The 19,811-nt window shown below is 40.3% G+C and overlaps 1 protein-coding gene across 1 annotated transcript; it reads right to left on the bottom strand.

Annotated features, from left to right (window-relative positions):
- Positions 1–11,871: 11,871 nt before the first annotated feature.
- LOC136197164 (probable methylmalonate-semialdehyde/malonate-semialdehyde dehydrogenase [acylating], mitochondrial) lies at positions 11,872–19,428 on the bottom strand. Its single transcript, XM_065986873.1, has 9 exons — positions 19,394–19,428; positions 19,301–19,345; positions 19,175–19,249; positions 18,970–19,122; positions 18,837–18,915; positions 18,658–18,780; positions 18,421–18,599; positions 18,302–18,366; positions 11,872–12,464 (listed from the first exon to the last, which is right to left on the bottom strand). The coding sequence occupies exons 2-7, from the start codon at positions 19,343–19,345 to the stop codon at positions 18,580–18,582; spliced, it is 495 nt and encodes a 164-aa protein (XP_065842945.1). The 5' UTR covers positions 19,394–19,428; the 3' UTR covers positions 11,872–12,464; positions 18,302–18,366; positions 18,421–18,579.
- Positions 19,429–19,811: the final 383 nt, after the last annotated feature.

Raw genomic sequence — 19,811 nt, 5'->3', positions numbered from 1 at the left:
CTGTTAAACGTATTCAACATGTTTTCTGTTGAACGTACTCAATGTGTTTTCTGTTTTCTGTTGTAGGTACTCAATATGTTTTCTGTTTTCTGTTGAAGGTACTCATTATGTTTTCTGTTGAACGTACTCAATATGTTTTCTGTTGAACGTACTCAATATGTTTTCTGTTGAAGGTACTCAATATTTTTCTGTTGAAGGTACTGTACTCAATATGTTTTCTGTTTTCTGTTGAAGGTACTCAATATGTTTTCTGTTGAAGGTACTCATTATGTTTTCTGTTGAACGTATTCAATATGTTTTCTGTTGAACGTACTCAATATGTTTTCTGTTTTCTGTTGTAGGTACTCAATACGTTTTCTGTTGAAGGTACTCATTACGTTTTCTGTTGAAGGTACTCAATATGTTTTCTGTTGAACGTATTCAATATGTTTTCTGTTGAACGTACTCAATATGTTTTCTGTTTTCTGTTGTAGGTACTCAATACGTTTTCTGTTGAAGGTACTCATTACGTTTTCTGTTGAAGGTACTAAATATGTTTTCTGTTGAACGTATTCAATATGTTTTCTGTTGAACGTACTCAATATGTTTTCTGTTTTCTGTTGTAGGTACTCAATACGTTTTCTGTTGAAGGTACTCATTACGTTTTCTGTTGAAGGTACTCAATATGTTTTCTGTTGAACGTATTCAATATGTTTTCTGTTGAACGTACTCAATATGTTTTCTGTTTTCTGTTGTAGGTACTCAATACGTTTTCTGTTGAAGGTACTCATTACGTTTTCTGTTGAAGGTACTCAATATGTTTTCTGTTGAACGTATTCAATATGTTTTCTGTTGAACGTACTCAATATGTTTTCTGTTTTCTGTTGTAGGTACTCAATACGTTTTCTGTTGAAGGTACTCATTACGTTTTCTGTTGAAGGTACTAAATATGTTTTCTGTTGAACGTATTCAATATGTTTTCTGTTGAACGTACTCAATATGTTTTCTGTTTTCTGTTGTAGGTACTCAATACGTTTTCTGTTGAAGGTACTCATTACGTTTTCTGTTGAAGGTACTCAATATGTTTTCTGTTGAAGGTATTCATTATGTTTTCTGTTGAAGGTACTCATTATGTTTTCTGTTAAACGTATTGAATATGTTTTCTGTTTTCTGTTGAAGGTACTCATTGCGTTTTCTGTTGAATGTATTCAATGTTTTCTGTTGAAGGTACTCATTATGTTTTCTGTTAAACGTATTCAATATGTTTTCTGTTGAACGTACTCAATATGTTTTCTGTTTTCTGTTGTAGGTACTCAATATGTTTTCTGTTTTCTGTTGAAGGTACTCAATATGTTTTCTGTTGAAGGTACTCATTATGTTTTCTGTTGAAGGTACTCATTATGTTTTCTGTTGAACGTACTAAATATGTTTTCTGTTGAACGTACTCAGTATGTTTTCTGTTTTCTGTTGTAGGTACTCAATATGTTTTCTGTTGAAGGTACTCATTATGTTTTCTGTTGAACGTACTCAATATGTTTTCTGTTGAACGTACTCAATATGTTTTCTATTGAAGGTACTCAATATTTTTCTGTTGAAGGTACTGTACTCAATATGTTTTCTGTTTTCTGTTGAAGGTACTCAATATGTTTTCTGTTGAAGGTACTCATTATGTTTTCTGTTGAAAGTACTCAATCTGTTTTCTGTTGTAGGTACAGTGTACTCAATCTGTTTTCTTTTTCTGTTGTAGGTACTCAATGTTTTCTGTTTTCTGTTGTAGGTATCAATCTGTTTTCTGTTTTCTGTTGAACGTACTCAATATGTTTTCTGTTGAAGGTACTCATTATGTTTTCTGTTAAACGTACTCAACATGTTTTCTGTTTTCTGTTGAAGGTACTCAATATGTTTTCTGTTGAAGGTACTCATTACGTTTTCTGTTGAACGTACTCAATATGTTTTCTGTTGAAGCTACTCAATATTTTTCTGTTGAAGGTACTCATTGCGTTTTCTGTTGAAGGTACTCAATGTTTTCTGTTGAAGGTACTCATTATGTTTTCTGTCAAACGTATTCAATATGTTTTCTGTTGAACGTACTCAATATGTTTTCGGTTTTCTGTTGTAGGTACTCAATATGTTTTCTGTTGAAGGTACTCATTATGTTTTCTGTTGAAGGTACTCATTATGTTTTCTGTTGAACGTATTCAATATGTTTTCTGTTGAACATACTAAATATGTTTTCTGTTTTCTGTTGTAGGTACTCAATACGTTTTCTGTTGAAGGTACTCATTACGTTTTCTGTTGAAGGTACTCAATATGTTTTCTGTTGAACGTATTCAATATGTTTTCTGTTGAACGAACTCAATATGTTTTCTGTTTTCTGTTGTAGGTACTCAATACGTTTTTTGTTGAAGGTACTCATTACGTTTTCTGTTGAAGGTACTCATTACGTTTTCTGTTAAACGTATTCAATATGTTTTCTGTTGAACGCATTCAATATGTTTACTGTTTTCTGTTGAAGGTACTCAATATGTTTTCTGTTGAAGGTACTCAATATGTTTTCTGTTGTAGGTACTCAATACGTTTTCTGTTGAAGGTACTCATTACGTTTTCTGTTGGAGGTACTCAATATGTTTTCTGTTGAAGGTACTCATTATGTTTTCTGTTGAAGGTACTCATTATGTTTTCTGTTAAACGTACTCAACATGTTTTCTGTTTTATGTTGAAGGTACTCATTACGTTTTCTGTTGAAGGTACTCATTATGTTTTCTGTTGAAGGTACTCATTATGTTTTCTTTTAAACGTATTCAATATGTGTTCTGTTGAACGCATTCAATAAGTTTACTGTTTTCTGTTGAAGGTACTCAATATGTTTTCTGTTGAAGGTACTCAATATGTTTTCTGTTGTAGGTACTCAATACGTTTTCTGTTGTAGGTACTCAATATGTTTTCTGTTGAAGGTACTCATTATGTTTTCTGTTGAACGTAATATGTTTTCTGTTGAACGTTCTCAATATGTTTTCTGTTGAAGGTACTCAATATTTTTCTATTGAAGGTACTGTACTCAATATGTTTTCAGTTTTCTGTTGAAGGTACTCAATATGTTTTCTGTTGAAGGTACTCATTATGTTTTCTGTTGAAAGTACTCAATCTGCTTTCTGTTGTAGGTACAGTGTACTCAATCTGTTTTCTTTTTCTGTTGTAGGTACTCAATGTTTTCTGTTTTCTGATGTCGGTATATATCTGTTTTCTGTTTTCTGTTGAACGTACTCAATATGTTTTCTGTTGAAGGTACTCATTATGTTTTCTGTTGAACGTACTCAATATGTTTTCTGTTGAACGTACTCAATATGTTTTCTGTTGAAGGTACTCAATATTTTTGTGTTGAAGGTACTGTACTCAATATGTTTTCTGTTTTCTGTTGAAGGTACTCAATATGTTTCCTGTTGAAGGTACTCATTATGTTTTCTGTTGAAAGTACTCAATCTGTTTTCTGTTGTAGGTACAGTGTACTCAATCTGTTTTCTTTTTCTGTTGTAGGTACTCAATGTTTTCTGTTTTCTGTTGAAAGTACTCAATATGTTTCCTGTTGAAGGTACTCATTATGTTTTCTGTTGAAAGTACTCAATCTGTTTTCTGTTGTAGGTACAGTGTACTCAATCTCTTTTCTTTTTCTGTTGTAGGTACTCAATGTTTTCTGTTTTCTGTTGTAGGTATCAATCTGTTTTCTGTTTTCTGTTGAACGTACTCAATATGTTTTCTGTTGAAGGTACTCATTATGTTTTCTGTTAAACGTACTCAACATGTTTTCTGTTTTCTTTTGAATGTACTCAATATGTTTTCTGTTGAAGGTACTCATTACGTTTTCTGTTGAACGTACTCAATATGTTTTCTGTTGAAGCTACTCAATATTTTTCTGTTGAAGGTACTGTACTCAATATGTTTTCTGTTTTCTGTTGAAGGTACTCAATATGTTTTCCGTTGAAGGTACTCATTATGTTTTCTGTTGAAGGTACTCAATATGTTTTCTGTTGAACGTATTCAATATGTTTTCTGTTGAACGTACTCAATATGTTTTCTGTTTTCTGTTGTAGGTACTCAATACGTTTTCTGTTGAAGGTACTCATTACGTTTTCTGTTGAAGGTACTCAATATGTTTTCTGTTGAACGAATTCAATATGTTTTCTGTTGAACGTACTCAATATGTTTTCGGTTTTCTGTTGTAGGTACTCAATATGTTTTCTGTTTTCTGTTGAATGTACTCAATATGTTTTCTGTTGTAGGTACTCAATACGTTTTCTGTTGTAGGTACTCAATATGTTTTCTGTTGAAGGTACTCATTATGTTTTCTGTTGAACGTAATATGTTTTCTGTTGAACGTTCTCAATATGTTTTCTGTTGAAGGTACTCTATTTTTCTGTTGAAGGTACTGTACTCAATATGTTTTCAGTTTTCTGTTGAAGGTACTCAATATGTTTTCTGTTGAAGGTACTCATTATGTTTTCTGTTGAAAGTACTCAATCTGCTTTCTGTTGTAGGTACAGTGTACTCAATCTGTTTTCTTTTTCTGTTGTAGGTACTCAATGTTTTCTGTTTTCTGATGTCGGTATATATCTGTTTTCTGTTTTCTGTTGAACGTACTCAATATGTTTTCTGTTGAAGGTACTCATTATGTTTTCTGTTGAACGTACTCAATATGTTTTCTGTTGAACGTACTCAATATGTTTTCTGTTGAAGGTACTCAATATTTTTGTGTTGAAGGTACTGTACTCAATATGTTTTCTGTTTTCTGTTGAAGGTACTCAATATGTTTCCTGTTGAAGGTACTCATTATGTTTTCTGTTGAAAGTACTCAATCTGTTTTCTGTTGTAGGTACAGTGTACTCAATCTGTTTTCTTTTTCTGTTGTAGGTACTCAATGTTTTCTGTTTTCTGTTGAAAGTACTCAATATGTTTCCTGTTGAAGGTACTCATTATGTTTTCTGTTGAAAGTACTCAATCTGTTTTCTGTTGTAGGTACAGTGTACTCAATCTCTTTTCTTTTTCTGTTGTAGGTACTCAATGTTTTCTGTTTTCTGTTGTAGGTATCAATCTGTTTTCTGTTTTCTGTTGAACGTACTCAATATGTTTTCTGTTGAAGGTACTCATTATGTTTTCTGTTAAACGTACTCAACATGTTTTCTGTTTTCTTTTGAAGGTACTCAATATGTTTTCTGTTGAAGGTACTCATTACGTTTTCTGTTGAACGTACTCAATATGTTTTCTGTTGAAGCTACTCAATATTTTTCTGTTGAAGGTACTGTACTCAATATGTTTTCTGTTTTCTGTTGAAGGTACTCAATATGTTTTCCGTTGAAGGTACTCATTATGTTTTCTGTTGAAGGTACTCAATATGTTTTCTGTTGAACGTATTCAATATGTTTTCTGTTGAACGTACTCAATATGTTTTCTGTTTTCTGTTGTAGGTACTCAATACGTTTTCTGTTGAAGGTACTCATTACGTTTTCTGTTGAAGGTACTCAATATGTTTTCTGTTGAACGAATTCAATATGTTTTCTGTTGAACGTACTCAATATGTTTTCGGTTTTCTGTTGTAGGTACTCAATATGTTTTCTGTTTTCTGTTGAATGTACTCAATATGTTTTCTGTTGTAGGTACTCAATACGTTTTCTGTTGTAGGTACTCAATATGTTTTCTGTTGAAGGTACTCATTATGTTTTCTGTTGAACGTAATATGTTTTCTGTTGAACGTTCTCAATATGTTTTCTGTTGAAGGTACTCTATTTTTCTGTTGAAGGTACTGTACTCAATATGTTTTCAGTTTTCTGTTGAAGGTACTCAATATGTTTTCTGTTGAAGGTACTCATTATGTTTTCTGTTGAAAGTACTCAATCTGCTTTCTGTTGTAGGTACAGTGTACTCAATCTGTTTTCTTTTTCTGTTGTAGGTACTCAATGTTTTTTGTTTTCTGATGTCGGTATCAATCTGTTTTCTGTTTTCTGTTGAACGTACTCAATATGTTTTCTGTTGAAGGTACTCATTATGTTTTCTGTTGAACGTACTCAATATGTTTTCTGTTGAACGTACTCAATATGTTTTCTGTTGAAGGTACTCAATATTTTTGTGTTGAAGGTACTGTACTCAATATGTTTTCTGTTTTCTGTTGAAGGTACTCAATATGTTTCCTGTTGAAGGTACTCATTATGTTTTCTGTTAAACGTACTCAACATGTTTTCTGTTTTCTGTTGAAGGTACTGAATGTGATTTCTGTTGTAGGTTCTCAATGTGTTTTCTGTTGTAGGTACTCAATGTGTTTTCTGTTGAAGGTACTGAATGTGTTTTCTGTTGTAGGTACTCAATGTGTTTTCTGTTGAAGGTACTCAATATGTTTTCTGTTGTAGGTACTCAATGTGTTTTCTTTTGTAGGTGCTCAATGTGTTTTCTGTTGTAGGTACTCAATGTGTTTTCTGTTGAAGGTACTCATTATATTTTCTGTTGAAGGTACTCATTATGTTTTCTGCTAAACGTACTCAACATGTAATCTGTTTTCTGTTGAAGGTACTCATTGCGTTTTCTGTTGAAGGTACTCAATGTTTTCTGTTGAAGGTACTCATTATGTTTTCTGTTAAACGTATTCAATATGTTTTCTGTTGAACGTACTCAATATGTTTTCGGTTTTCTGTTGTAGGTACTCAATATGTTTTCTGTTTTCTGTTTAAGGTACTCAATATGTTTTCTGTTGAAGGTACTCATTATGTTTTCTGTTGAAGGTACTCATTATGTTTTCTGTTAAACGTATTCAATATGTTTTCTGTTGAACGCATTCAATATGTTTACTGTTTTCTGTTGAAGGTACTCAATATGTTTTCTGTTGAAGGTACTCAATATGTTTTCTGTTGTAGGTACTCAATACGTTTTCTGTTGAAGGTACTCATTACGTTTTCTGTTGGAGGTACTCAATATGTTTTCTGTTGAAGGTACTCATTATGTTTTCTGTTGAAGGTACTCATTATGTTTTCTGTTAAACGTACTCAACATGTTTTCTGTTTTATGTTGAAGGTACTCATTACGTTTTCTGTTGAAGGTACTCATTATGTTTTCTGTTGAAGGTACTCATTATGTTTTCTTTTAAACGTATTCAATATGTGTTCTGTTGAACGCATTCAATATGTTTACTGTTTTCTGTTGAAGGTACTCAATATGTTTTCTGTTGAAGGTACTCAATATGTTTTCTGTTGTAGGTACTCAATACGTTTTCTGTTCTAGGTACTCAATATGTTTTCTGTTGAAGGTACTCATTATGTTTTCTGTTGAACGTAATATGTTTTCTGTTGAACGTTCTCAATATGTTTTCTGTTGAAGGTACTCAATATTTTTCTGTTGAAGGTACTGTACTCAATATGTTTTCAGTTTTCTGTTGAAGGTACTCAATATGTTTTCTGTTGAAGGTACTCATTATGTTTTCTGTTGAAAGTACTCAATCTGCTTTCTGTTGTAGGTACAGTGTACTCAATCTGTTTTCTTTTTCTGTTGTAGGTACTCAATGTTTTCTGTTTTCTGATGTCGGTATATATCTGTTTTCTGTTTTCTGTTGAACGTACTCAATATGTTTTCTGTTGAAGGTACTCATTATGTTTTCTGTTGAACGTACTCAATATGTTTTCTGTTGAACGTACTCAATATGTTTTCTGTTGAAGGTACTCAATATTTTTCTGTTGAAGGTACTGTACTCAATATGTTTTCTGTTTTCTGTTGAAGGTACTCAATATGTTTCCTGTTGAAGGTACTCATTATGTTTTCTGTTGAAAGTACTCAATCTGTTTTCTGTTGTAGGTACAGTGTACTCAATCTGTTTTCTTTTTCTGTTGTAGGTACTCAATGTTTTCTGTTTTCTGTTGAAAGTACTCAATATGTTTCCTGTTGAAGGTACTCATTATGTTTTCTGTTGAAAGTACTCAATCTGTTTTCTGTTGTAGGTACAGTGTACTCAATCTCTTTTCTTTTTCTGTTGTAGGTACTCAATGTTTTCTGTTTTCTGTTGTAGGTATCAATCTGTTTTCTGTTTTCTGTTGAACGTACTCAATATGTTTTCTGTTGAAGGTACTCATTATGTTTTCTGTTAAACGTAAACAACATGTTTTCTGTTTTCTTTTGAAGGTACTCAATATGTTTTCTGTTGAAGGTACTCATTACGTTTTCTGTTGAACGTACTCAATATGTTTTCTGTTGAAGCTACTCAATATTTTTCTGTTGAAGGTACTGTACTCAATATGTTTTCTGTTTTCTGTTGAAGGTACTCAATATGTTTTCCGTTGAAGGTACTCATTATGTTTTTTGTTGAAGGTACTCAATATGTTTTCTGTTGAACGTATTCAATATGTTTTCTGTTGAACGTACTCAATATGTTTTCTGTTTTCTGTTGTAGGTACTCAATACGTTTTCTGTTGAAGGTACTCATTACGTTTTCTGTTGAAGGTACTCAATATGTTTTCTGTTGAACGTATTCAATATGTTTTCTGTTGAACGTACTCAATATGTTTTCGGTTTTCTGTTGTAGGTACTCAATATGTTTTCTGTTTTCTGTTGAATGTACTCAATATGTTTTCTGTTGAAGGTACTCAATATGTTTTCTGTTGTAGGTACTCAATACGTTTTCTGTTGTAGGTACTCAATATGTTTTCTGTTGAAGGTACTCATTATGTTTTCTGTTGAACGTAATATGTTTTCTGTTGAACGTTCTCAATATGTTTTCTGTTGAAGGTACTCTATTTTTCTGTTGAAGGTACTGTACTCAATATGTTTTCAGTTTTCTGTTGAAGGTACTCAATATGTTTTCTGTTGAAGGTACTCATTATGTTTTCTGTTGAAAGTACTCAATCTGCTTTCTGTTGTAGGTACAGTGTACTCAATCTGTTTTCTTTTTCTGTTGTAGGTACTCAATGTTTTCTGTTTTCTGATGTCGGTATCAATCTGTTTTCTGTTTTCTGTTGAACGTACTCAATATGTTTTCTGTTGAAGGTACTCATTATGTTTTCTGTTGAACGTACTCAATATGTTTTCTGTTGAACGTACTCAATATGTTTTCTGTTGAAGGTACTCAATATTTTTCTGTTGAAGGTACTGTACTCAATATGTTTTCTGTTTTCTGTTGAAGGTACTCAATATGTTTCCTGTTGAAGGTACTCATTATGTTTTCTGTTGAAAGTACTCAATCTGTTTTCTGTTGTAGGTACAGTGTACTCAATCTGTTTTCTTTTTCTGTTGTAGGTACTCAATGTTTTCTGTTTTCTGTTGAAAGTACTCAATATGTTTCCTGTTGAAGGTACTCATTATGTTTTCTGTTGAAAGTACTCAATCTGTTTTCTGTTGTAGGTACAGTGTACTCAATCTCTTTTCTTTTTCTGTTGTAGGTACTCAATGTTTTCTGTTTTCTGTTGTAGGTATCAATCTGTTTTCTGTTTTCTGTTGAACGTACTCAATATGTTTTCTGTTGAAGGTACTCATTATGTTTTCTGTTAAACGTACTCAACATGTTTTCTGTTTTCTTTTGAAGGTACTCAATATGTTTTCTGTTGAAGGTACTCATTACGTTTTCTGTTGAACGTACTCAATATGTTTTCTGTTGAAGCTACTCAATATTTTTCTGTTGAAGGTACTGTACTCAATATGTTTTCTGTTTTCTGTTGAAGGTACTCAATATGTTTTCCGTTGAAGGTACTCATTATGTTTTCTGTTGAAGGTACTCAATATGTTTTCTGTTGAACGTATTCAATATGTTTTCTGTTGAACGTACTCAATATGTTTTCTGTTTTCTGTTGTAGGTACTCAATACGTTTTCTGTTGAAGGTACTCATTACGTTTTCTGTTGAAGGTACTCAATATGTTTTCTGTTGAACGTATTCAATATGTTTTCTGTTGAACGTACTCAATATGTTTTCTGTTGAAGGTACTCATTATGTTTTCTGTTAAACGTACTCAACATGTTTTCTGTTTTCTGTTGAAGGTACTGAATGTGTTTTCTGTTGTAGGTACTCAATGTGTTTTCTGTTGAAGGTACTGAATGTGTTTTCTGTTGTAGGTACTCAATGTGTTTTCTGTTGAAGGTACTCAATATGTTTTCTGTTGTAGGTACTCAATGTGTTTTCTGTTGTAGGTGCTCAATGTGTTTTCTGTTGTAGGTACTCAATGTGTTTTCTGTTGAAGGTACTCATTATGTTTTCTGTTGAAGGTACTCATTATGTTTTCTGTTAAACGTACTCAACATGTAATCTGTTTTCTGTTGAAGGTACTCATTGCGTTTTCTCTTGAAGGTACTCAATGTTTTCTGTTGAAGGTACTCATTATGTTTTCTGTTAAACGTATTCAATATGTTTTCTGTTGAACGTACTCAATATGTTTTCGGTTTTCTGTTGTAGGTACTCAATATGTTTTCTGTTTTCTGTTTAAGGTACTCAATATGTTTTCTGTTGAAGGTACTCATTATGTTTTCTGTTGAAGGTACTCATTATGTTTTCTGTTGAACGTATTCAATATGTTTTCTGTTGAACATACTCAATATGTTTTCTGTTTTCTGTTGTAGGTACTCAATACGTTTTCTGTTGAAGGTACTCATTATGTTTTCTGTTAAACGTATTCAATATGTTTTCTGTTGAACGTATTCAATATGTTTACTGTTTTCTGTTGAAGGTACTCAATATGTTTTCTGTTGTAGGTACTCAATACGTTTTCTGTTGAAGGTACTCATTACGTTTTCTGTTGAAGGTACTCAATATGTTTTCTGTTGAAGGTACTCATTATGTTTTCTGTTGAAGGTACTCATTATGTTTTCTGTTAAACGTACTCAACATGTTCTCTGTTTTCTGTTGAAGGTACTCATTACGTTTTCTGTTGAAGGTACTCAATGTTTTCTGTTGAAGGTACTCATTATGTTTTCTGTTAAACGTACTCAACATGTTTTCTGTTTCTGTTGGGGCGAAACGCGACTTCACGGCGGCGATTGCTCGATTCGGACCGGTAGAAAACCCGCGCGAGACGTCGCGTTTGGAATTCCGGCGCGATCGGCGGCCCGGGAAAGCGGCGGCGGAGGAGGATCCGCGGCGGGGGTCCCGACGATCGCGCGTTCAATCGATTGCGCGGAAGGGCGTTCGAAGCGCAGCGGCGCGATCGAAGCGCGGTCACTGCGGCGTCGGGCGGCGAAATTTGAAGGCGAAAACGCGAGGTCCCGCATTGGAAACGCAGGCCCCGTACGAAGCTCCGTAAATTATGGGAAGAGATCGAAGAAAGGGGGTCCCCGTTTCTGCTTAATTAGCCTACCTCGTTTCTTCCCTTTCCTGTACGAATGAGAAGCGTAGAATCAGCGAAAGAAACCTCGAGACTGCTACGAATCTGACGATTCGAAGCTGCTACGGGAATTTTCACAAAGCGAGAAAAGAAATGCCTTCAAACGTTAGATTTTACACTTCGGAATACGATAAACGTAATAGAGTAGTCCATCGACCACGCGGAGCCGCCATTATTCTAGCGCCAAAATCGGCCACGGTACGGTACCGTAAAGAGCACGTGAAAAATTGGCGCGAATATTCTCGACGAACCAACGACTCGTTGTCCCGGTGAATCGAAGACAATGCGGTCACCAACGGATATTGCATAACGATTGCATCAGCTTTCGTATAAAAGCCGCTGCACGCACGCACAGCTTCAGTTCTGGCTAGGTGGGGAAAGCCTGAAGGGCGGAACCCTGGAGGTCGTCGGCGTTGGGAAAGCCATGGTCATGTCAACATCAAAACGTGCTCAGCCGGTTGCCAATCCTTGCTGAAGCTGTAAGGTGCAGTGGATGAGCGTCGCGCGAGTTCTTCTCGTGGCGCGCGATTGGCACTGGGAAAGTCATAAAAGGTCCGTTGGATGGCTTGGGTTTGTAATTAATAACACACAAAAGAATAACAAGCAAAAAAGAAGAAAAATAGACCAGACAGGGAGAAGGGAGGGGAGAAGGGACAGGGAGCAAGAAGGGAAAGAGGGATTACACAGTTAACGAGTGAAGAACCGAATATCAGTATCATGAGGGCCAAAGCGATCGCTTAGCCCTTCTCTTGAATTCCTCGAGGATCGTCCGGCTGCGTCTCGTTACTGGCGTCGTCGTTTGGCTGTCTGCTTGCAACGGATGAACTCACAAATTATTCTCCGAAAGGTGGCATCGTTGGTGCCGGGGTCCGCTTGGGTCGCGAAGCCTGGCGTACCGCGTTAATACCAAGTGGGCGTCAGGCTCAGATCAGTTCACTTTCCTGCCAAAGAAACGTGTGGGGGGCCCAGTGTCTCGTGGCTGTTTCTCACTCGGCTTAGTGACCTATAGCCTAAGATGACCTGACTTCCCAGACCAAATTCAAAGCACGTACAAGTAGACATCTGGCTGTGTGTGGACTCGCGTTCGGCGCCTTCCCTCAACCCGATAGTCCAAATAATAAATTGAGGGACTAATCTTTGATTATTAGAGCCTAAAAAAAAAATTGAGGGCCTAATCTTTGATTATAGAGCACAAATAATAAATTGAGGGCATAATCTTTGATTCTTAAGGCGTAAATAATAAATTTAGGGCCTAATCTTTGATTCTTAGAGCCTAAATAATAAATTGAGGGCGTAGGAGTACGAACGCCGCCTGACGGAATAGATATACCGCCTACAGGCGGAGTACGAACAATGCCTGACGGAATATATAAACCGCCTGCCGGAGGAGTACGAACAACGCCTGACGGAATATATAAACCGCCTGCCGGAGGAGTACGAAAAACGCCTGACGGAATATATATACCGCCTGCCGGCGGAGTACGAACAACGCCTGACGGAATATATATACCGCCTGCCGGAGGAGTACGAACAACGACTGACGGAATATATATACCGCCTGAACAACGCCTGACGGAATATATACCACCTACTGGCGGAGTACGTACAACGCATGACGGAATATATATACCGCCTTACGACGGAGTACGAACACCGCTTACAGGCGGAGTACGAACAACGCCTAACGGAATATATATACCGCCTGCCAAAAGAGTACGAACGCGGCCTGACGGAATATACATACCGCCTGCCGGAGGAGTACGAACACCCCTTGCCGGCGGAGTACGCACACCCCTTGCCGGCGGAGTACGAACAATGCCTGACGGAATATATATACCGCCTACCGGAGTAGTACGAACGCCGCCTAACGGAATATATATACCGCCTGCCGGAGTAGTACGAACGCCACCTGACAGAATGTATACACCGCCTACTGGCGGAGTACGAACAACGCCTGACGGAATATATATACCGCCTAACGGCGGAGTACGAACAACGCCTGACGGAATATATATACCGCCTGCCGGAAGAGTACGAACAACTCCACACGGAATATATATACCGCCTAACGGCGGAGTACGAACAACGCCTGACGGAATATATATACCGCCTGCCGGAGTAGTACGAACGCCGCCTGACGGAATATATATACAGCCTACCGGCGGAGAACGAACAACGCCTGACGGAATATATATACCGCTGCCGGAGGAGTAAGAACAACTCCTGACGGAATATACATGTATATACCGCCTGCCGGCGGAGTACGAACAACAACTGACGGAATTTATATACCGCCTAACGGCGGAGTACGTACAACGCCTGACGGAATATATATACCGCCTGCCGGCGGAGTACGAACGCCGCCTGACGGAATATATATACCGCCTGCCGGCGGAGTACGAACGCCGCCTGACGGAATATATATACCGCATGCCGGCGGAGCACAAACAGTGCCTGACGGAATATATATACCGTCTGCCGGCGGAGTACGAACAACGCCTGACGGAATATATATACCGCCTGCCGGAGGAGTACGAACAACGACTGACGAAATATATATACCGCCTGAACAACGCCTGACGGAATATATACCGCCCACTGGCGGAGTACGTACAACGCCTGACGGAATATATATACCGCCTTACGGCGGAGTACGAACACCGCTTACAGGCGGAGTACGAACAACGCCTAACGGAATATATATACCGCCTGCCAAAAGAGTACGAACGCGGCCTGACGGAATATACATACCGCCTGCCGGAGGAGTACGAACACCCCTTGCCGGCGGAGTACGAACACCCCTTGCCGGCGGAGTACGAACAATGCCTGACGGAATATATATACCGCCTACCGGAGTAGTACGAACAACTCCTGACGGAATATATATACCGCCTGCCAGAGTAGTACGAACGCAACAAGACGGAATATAGATATACCGCTTACCGGCGCAGTACGAACAATGCCTGACGGAATATATATACCGCCTGCCAGAGGAGTACGAACAACGCCTGACGGAATATATATACCACCGAACGGCGGATTACGAACGCCGTCTGACGAAATATATATACCGCCTGCCGGAGGAGTACGAACAACTCCTGACGGAATATATATACCGCCGAACGGCGAAGTACGAACGCCGTCTGACGGAATATATATAACGCCTGCCGGCGGAGTACGAACAACAACTGACGGAATTTATATACCGCCTAACGGCGGAGTACGTACAGCGCCTGACGGAATATATATACCACCTGCCGGAGGAGTACGAACAACTCCTGACGGAATATACATACCGCCTAACGGCGGAGTACGTACAACGCCTGACAGAATATATATACCGCCTGCCGGCGGAGTACGAACAACAACTGACGGAATTTATATACCGCCTAACGGCGGAGTACGTACAACGCCTGACGGAATATATATACCGCCTGCCGGCGGAGTACGAACGCCGCCTGACGGAATATATATACCGCATGCCGGCGGAGCACAAACAGTGCCTGACGGAATATATATACCGTATACCGTCTGCCGGCGGAGTACGAACAACGCCTGACGGAATATATATACCGCCTGCCGGAGGAGTACGAACAACTCCTCACGGAATATATATACCGCCTAACGGCGGAGTACGAACAACGCCTGACGGAATATATATACCGCCTGCCGGAAGAGTACGAACAACGACTGACGGAATATATATACCGCCTAACGGCGGAGTACGAACAACGCCTGACGGAATATATATACCGCCTGCCGGAGTAGTACGAACGCCGCCTGACGGAATATATATACAGCCTACCGGCGGAGAACGAACAACGCCTGACGGAATATATATACCGCCTGCCAGAGTAGTACGAACGCAACAAGACGGAATATAGATATACCGCTTACCGGCGCAGTACGAACAATGCCTGACGGAATATATATACCGCCTGCCAGAGGAGTACGAACAACGCCTGACGGAATATATATACCACCGAACGGCGGATTACGAACGCCGTCTGACGGAATATATATACCGCCTGCCGGAGGAGTATGAACAACTCCTGACGGAATATATATACCGCCGAACGGCGGAGTACGAACGCCGTCTGACGGAATATATATACCGCCTGCCGGCGGAGTACGAAAATCGCCTGACGGAATATATATAACGCCTGCCGGCGGAGTACGAACAACAACTGACGGAATTTATATACCGCCTAACGGCGGAGTACGTACAGCGCCTGACGGAATATATATACCGCCTGCCGGAGGAGTACGAACAACTCCTGACGGAATATATATACCGCCTAACGGCGGAGTACGTACAACGCCTGACGGAATATATATACCGCCTGCGGGCGGAGTACGAACAACTCCTGACGGAATATATATACCGCCTGCCGGCGGAGTACGAACGCCGCCTGACGGAATATATATACCGCATGCCGGCGGAGCACAAACAGTGCCTGACGGAATATATATAACGTCTGCCGGCGGAGTACGAACAACGCCTGACGGAATATATATACCGCCTGCCGGAGGAGTACGAACAACTCCTGACGGAATATATATACCGCCTAACGGCGGAGTACGAACAACGCCTGACGGAATATATATACCGCCTGCCGGAGGAGTACGAACGCCGCCTGACGGAATATATATACCGCCTGCCGGCGGAGTACGAACAACAACTGACGGAATTTATATACCGCCTAACGGCGGAGTACGTACAACGCCTGACGGAATATATATACCGCCTGCCGGCGGAGTACGAACGCCGCCTGACGGAATATATATACCGCATGCCGGCGGAGCACAAACAGTGCCTGACGGAATATATATACCGTATACCGTCTGCCGGCGGAGTACGAACAACGCCTGACGGAATATATATACCGCCTGCCGGAGGAGTACGAACAACTCCTCACGGAATATATATACCGCCTAACGGCGGAGTACGAAAAACGCCTGACGGAATATATATACCGCCTGCCGGCGGAGTACGAACAACGCCTGACGGAATATATATACCGCCTGCCGGAAGAGTACGAACAACGACTGACGGAATATATATACCGCCTAACGGCGGAGTACGAACAACGCCTGACGGAATATATATACCGCCTGCCGGAGTAGTACGAACGCCGCCTGACGGAATATATATACAGCCTACCGGCGGAGAACGAACAACGCCTGACGGAATATATATACCGCCTGCCAGAGTAGTACGAACGCAACAAGACGGAATATAGATATACCGCTTACCGGCGCAGTACGAACAATGCCTGACGGAATATATATACCGCCTGCCAGAGGAGTACGAACAACGCCTGACGGAATATATATACCACCGAACGGCGGATTACGAACGCCGTCTGACGGAATATATATACCGCCTGCCGGAGGAGTATGAACAACTCCTGACGGAATATATATACCGCCGAACGGCGGAGTACGAACGCCGTCTGACGGAATATATATACCGCCTGCCGGCGGAGTACGAAAATCGCCTGACGGAATATATATAACGCCTGCCGGCGGAGTACGAACAACAACTGACGGAATTTATATACCGCCTAACGGCGGAGTACGTACAGCGCCTGACGGAATATATATACCGCCTGCCGGAGGAGTACGAACAACTCCTGACGGAATATATATACCGCCTAACGGCGGAGTACGTACAACGCCTGACGGAATATATATACCGCCTGCGGGCGGAGTACGAACAACTCCTGACGGAATATATATACCGCCTGCCGGCGGAGTACGAACGCCGCCTGACGGAATATATATATCGCATGCCGGCGGAGCACAAACAGTGCCTGACGGAATATATATAACGTCTGCCGGCGGAGTACGAACAACGCCTGACGGAATATATATACCGCCTGCCGGAGGAGTACGAACAACTCCTGACGGAATATATATACCGCCTAACGGCGGAGTACGAACAACGCCTGACGGAATATATATACCGCCTGCCGGAGGAGTACGAACGCCGCCTGACGGAATATATATACCGCCTGCCGGAGTAGTACGAACAACGCCTGACGGAATATATATATCGCCTACCGGCGAAGTACGAACAACGCCTGACGGAATATATATACCGCCTACCGGCGGAGAACGCCTGACGGAATATATATACCGCCTGCCGGAGGAGTACGAACAACTCCTGACGGAATATATATACCGCCGAACGGCGGAGTACGAACGCCGTCTGACGGAATATATATACCGCCTGCCGGCGGAGTACGAAAATCGCCTGACGGAATATATATAACGCCTGCCGGAGTAGTACGAACAACGCCTGACGGAATATATATACCGCCTACCGACGGAGTACGAACAACGCCTGACGGAATATATATACCGCTGCAGGAGGAGTACGAACGCCGCCTGACGGAATATATATACCGCCTAACGGCGGAGTACGAACACTGTCTGCCGGCGGAGTACGAACAACGCATAATGGAATATATATACCGCCTGCCAGAGGAGTACGAACAACGCCTGACGGAATATATATACCGCCTAACGGCGGAGTACGAACAACGCCTGACGGAATTTACCTAATTTTTGATTCTCAGGGCCTAAATAATAAATTTAGGGCCTAATCTTTGATTCTTAGAGCGTAAATAATAAATTGAGGTCCTAATCTTTGATTCTGAGGGCCTAAATAATAAATTGAGGGCCTAATCTTTGATTCTTAGAGCCTAAATAATAAATTGAGGGCCTAATCTTTGATTCTTAGGGCCTAAATTATAAATTGAGGGTCTAATCTTTGATTCTTAGAGCCTAAATAATAAATTGAGGGCCTAATCTTTGATTCTTAGGGCCTAAATAATAAATTGAGGGCCTAATCTTTGATTCTTAGAGCCTAAATAATAAATTGAGGGCCTAATCTTTGATTCTTAGAGCCTAAATAATAAATTGAGGGCCTAATCTTTGATTCTTAGGGCGTAAATAATAAAAAATATATCAACATCCTTACAGTCACATCCGATCCAACAAATGACACAGCACAAATGGTCGGATCGTTGAGAATAAAATTGACAGCTGAGTCAAAACAAGACGTCAAAAACCAGCCAATGACAACAGTCCGTGCCCTACCATCTCTGGTTCCGTGTATGACGTTGAGGACTCCTTTTGGCACGCCGGCATCGTGAGCCATTTCACATAGCAACATCGTAGCACCCGGATCGCGCTCGGACGGCTTCAGGACGAACGTGTTGCCGCAGACCAAAGCCAGCGGGTACATCCACAAAGGAATCATGGCGGGAAAATTGAATCTAAAGTAAGAAATTAATAAATTTTAAAAAATCTCTACTCTGTAGTAGTTGGCTTTACGGCGTAATTCCTGAGCAAACTCCAAGGGAACTCGATATGAAATTGTGTCCATGTCTCTTGAGATCGATGGCAGGGTTTCGCCGAGTTGGAGAGACGTAAGAGAGCAGGCATGTTCAACAACCTCTGAAAAAAGTGCATACGACATCAGAATGCTCAGCCACATACAGTAGCAAACTCACGAAGTCCTCTCAAAACGTCCCCCTCGGCATCGGCGAGAGACTTTCCCTGTTCGAGAGTGATCACTTTGGCCAATTTTCCCTAAAAAATATCTTCGGTTATGACGTTAAAAATTTCGCGTACTAAAGCTCTTACTGATGATGTGCTGAAGTTTGAACATGATCTGTTGTCTCGAAAGAATCGAGATGTCTTTCCACGACTCGAAGGCGCTCGCTGCCGCGTCGACTGCGCGCTGTTCATTTCTTCGCGAGTTGCACACGGCACTCGAGTAACCACTTCGTTCGTTGCCTTGGAAGAAATCAGACTGAGGCCCCTATATGGGATTCTGCATGTTTTATACCGGATTGTGCAAGTCGATCCATTCGTTCGTCTTCGAGTCGACGAATTGACCGTTGATAAAGAGTTTCGTCGTGCTCTAGTACACAACGAATCGATTGGCGCGTGCGAAAAGTGACGCCGTACTTACGCTGAGCCGAATCGTCGATCGGATCGACGCAGTGGCACGAAACATCTACGGAACTGTTGCATACTGAGCCAATTAAATAGCTCTTTTGCCTACCGACGGCTTGCAAGCATTCGTACGAGCATTTTCGGGAATTAGTCTGGGACTGGAAGCGCACGCGCCAACGCGAATGAACAAATTCATGCAAGTAGACTAAACTCAACGCTCAAAAGGGGAAGGAGAAACGCGACAATAAATTAGGAAGGCAAATAAACGCGGTTCGTCCAATATTTGCGTCAATAGCTGCCACTACCTAAACAAAACATACCCTGACCGAAAAAAGAGAAAACAATCGATTACCGGCAAGTTGATCCTTGCATTTCTGCGACGGAACGACTCGGAAAACAGAACCACGAAAATCTTCCTTTCTGATGACGCAAACAGGACACGGTCCACAGTACCGGTTATGATGCGCAAAAAATCGAGTAGCTGCGAACCAAATGTGGCCACCGAGTCGAATTCCACACCGTTCTAC

The sequence above is a fragment of the Oscarella lobularis genome, chromosome 17, assembly GCF_947507565.1.
Source record: "Oscarella lobularis chromosome 17, ooOscLobu1.1, whole genome shotgun sequence".
In the NCBI taxonomy this organism is placed as follows: domain Eukaryota; kingdom Metazoa; phylum Porifera; class Homoscleromorpha; order Homosclerophorida; family Oscarellidae; genus Oscarella; species Oscarella lobularis.
The sequence above is the reverse complement of the archived record's forward strand: the minus strand, read 5'-3'. Positions and strand labels throughout refer to the sequence as shown.

Bases quoted from the DNA above. Each gene is read 5' to 3' on its own strand.
- LOC136197164 (XM_065986873.1), bottom strand. From the start codon at position 19,345: ATGTTTCGTGCCACTGCGTCGATCCGATCGACGATTCGGCTCAGC. The intron at 18,916-18,969 runs GTAAGAGCTTTA...GATATTTTTTAG, and splicing joins CAAACTTCAGCACATCATCA to GGAAAATTGGCCAAAGTGAT. The intron at 18,600-18,657 runs GTAAAGCCAACT...TTCTTACTTTAG, and splicing joins GTTTGCTCAGGAATTACGCC to ATTCAATTTTCCCGCCATGA.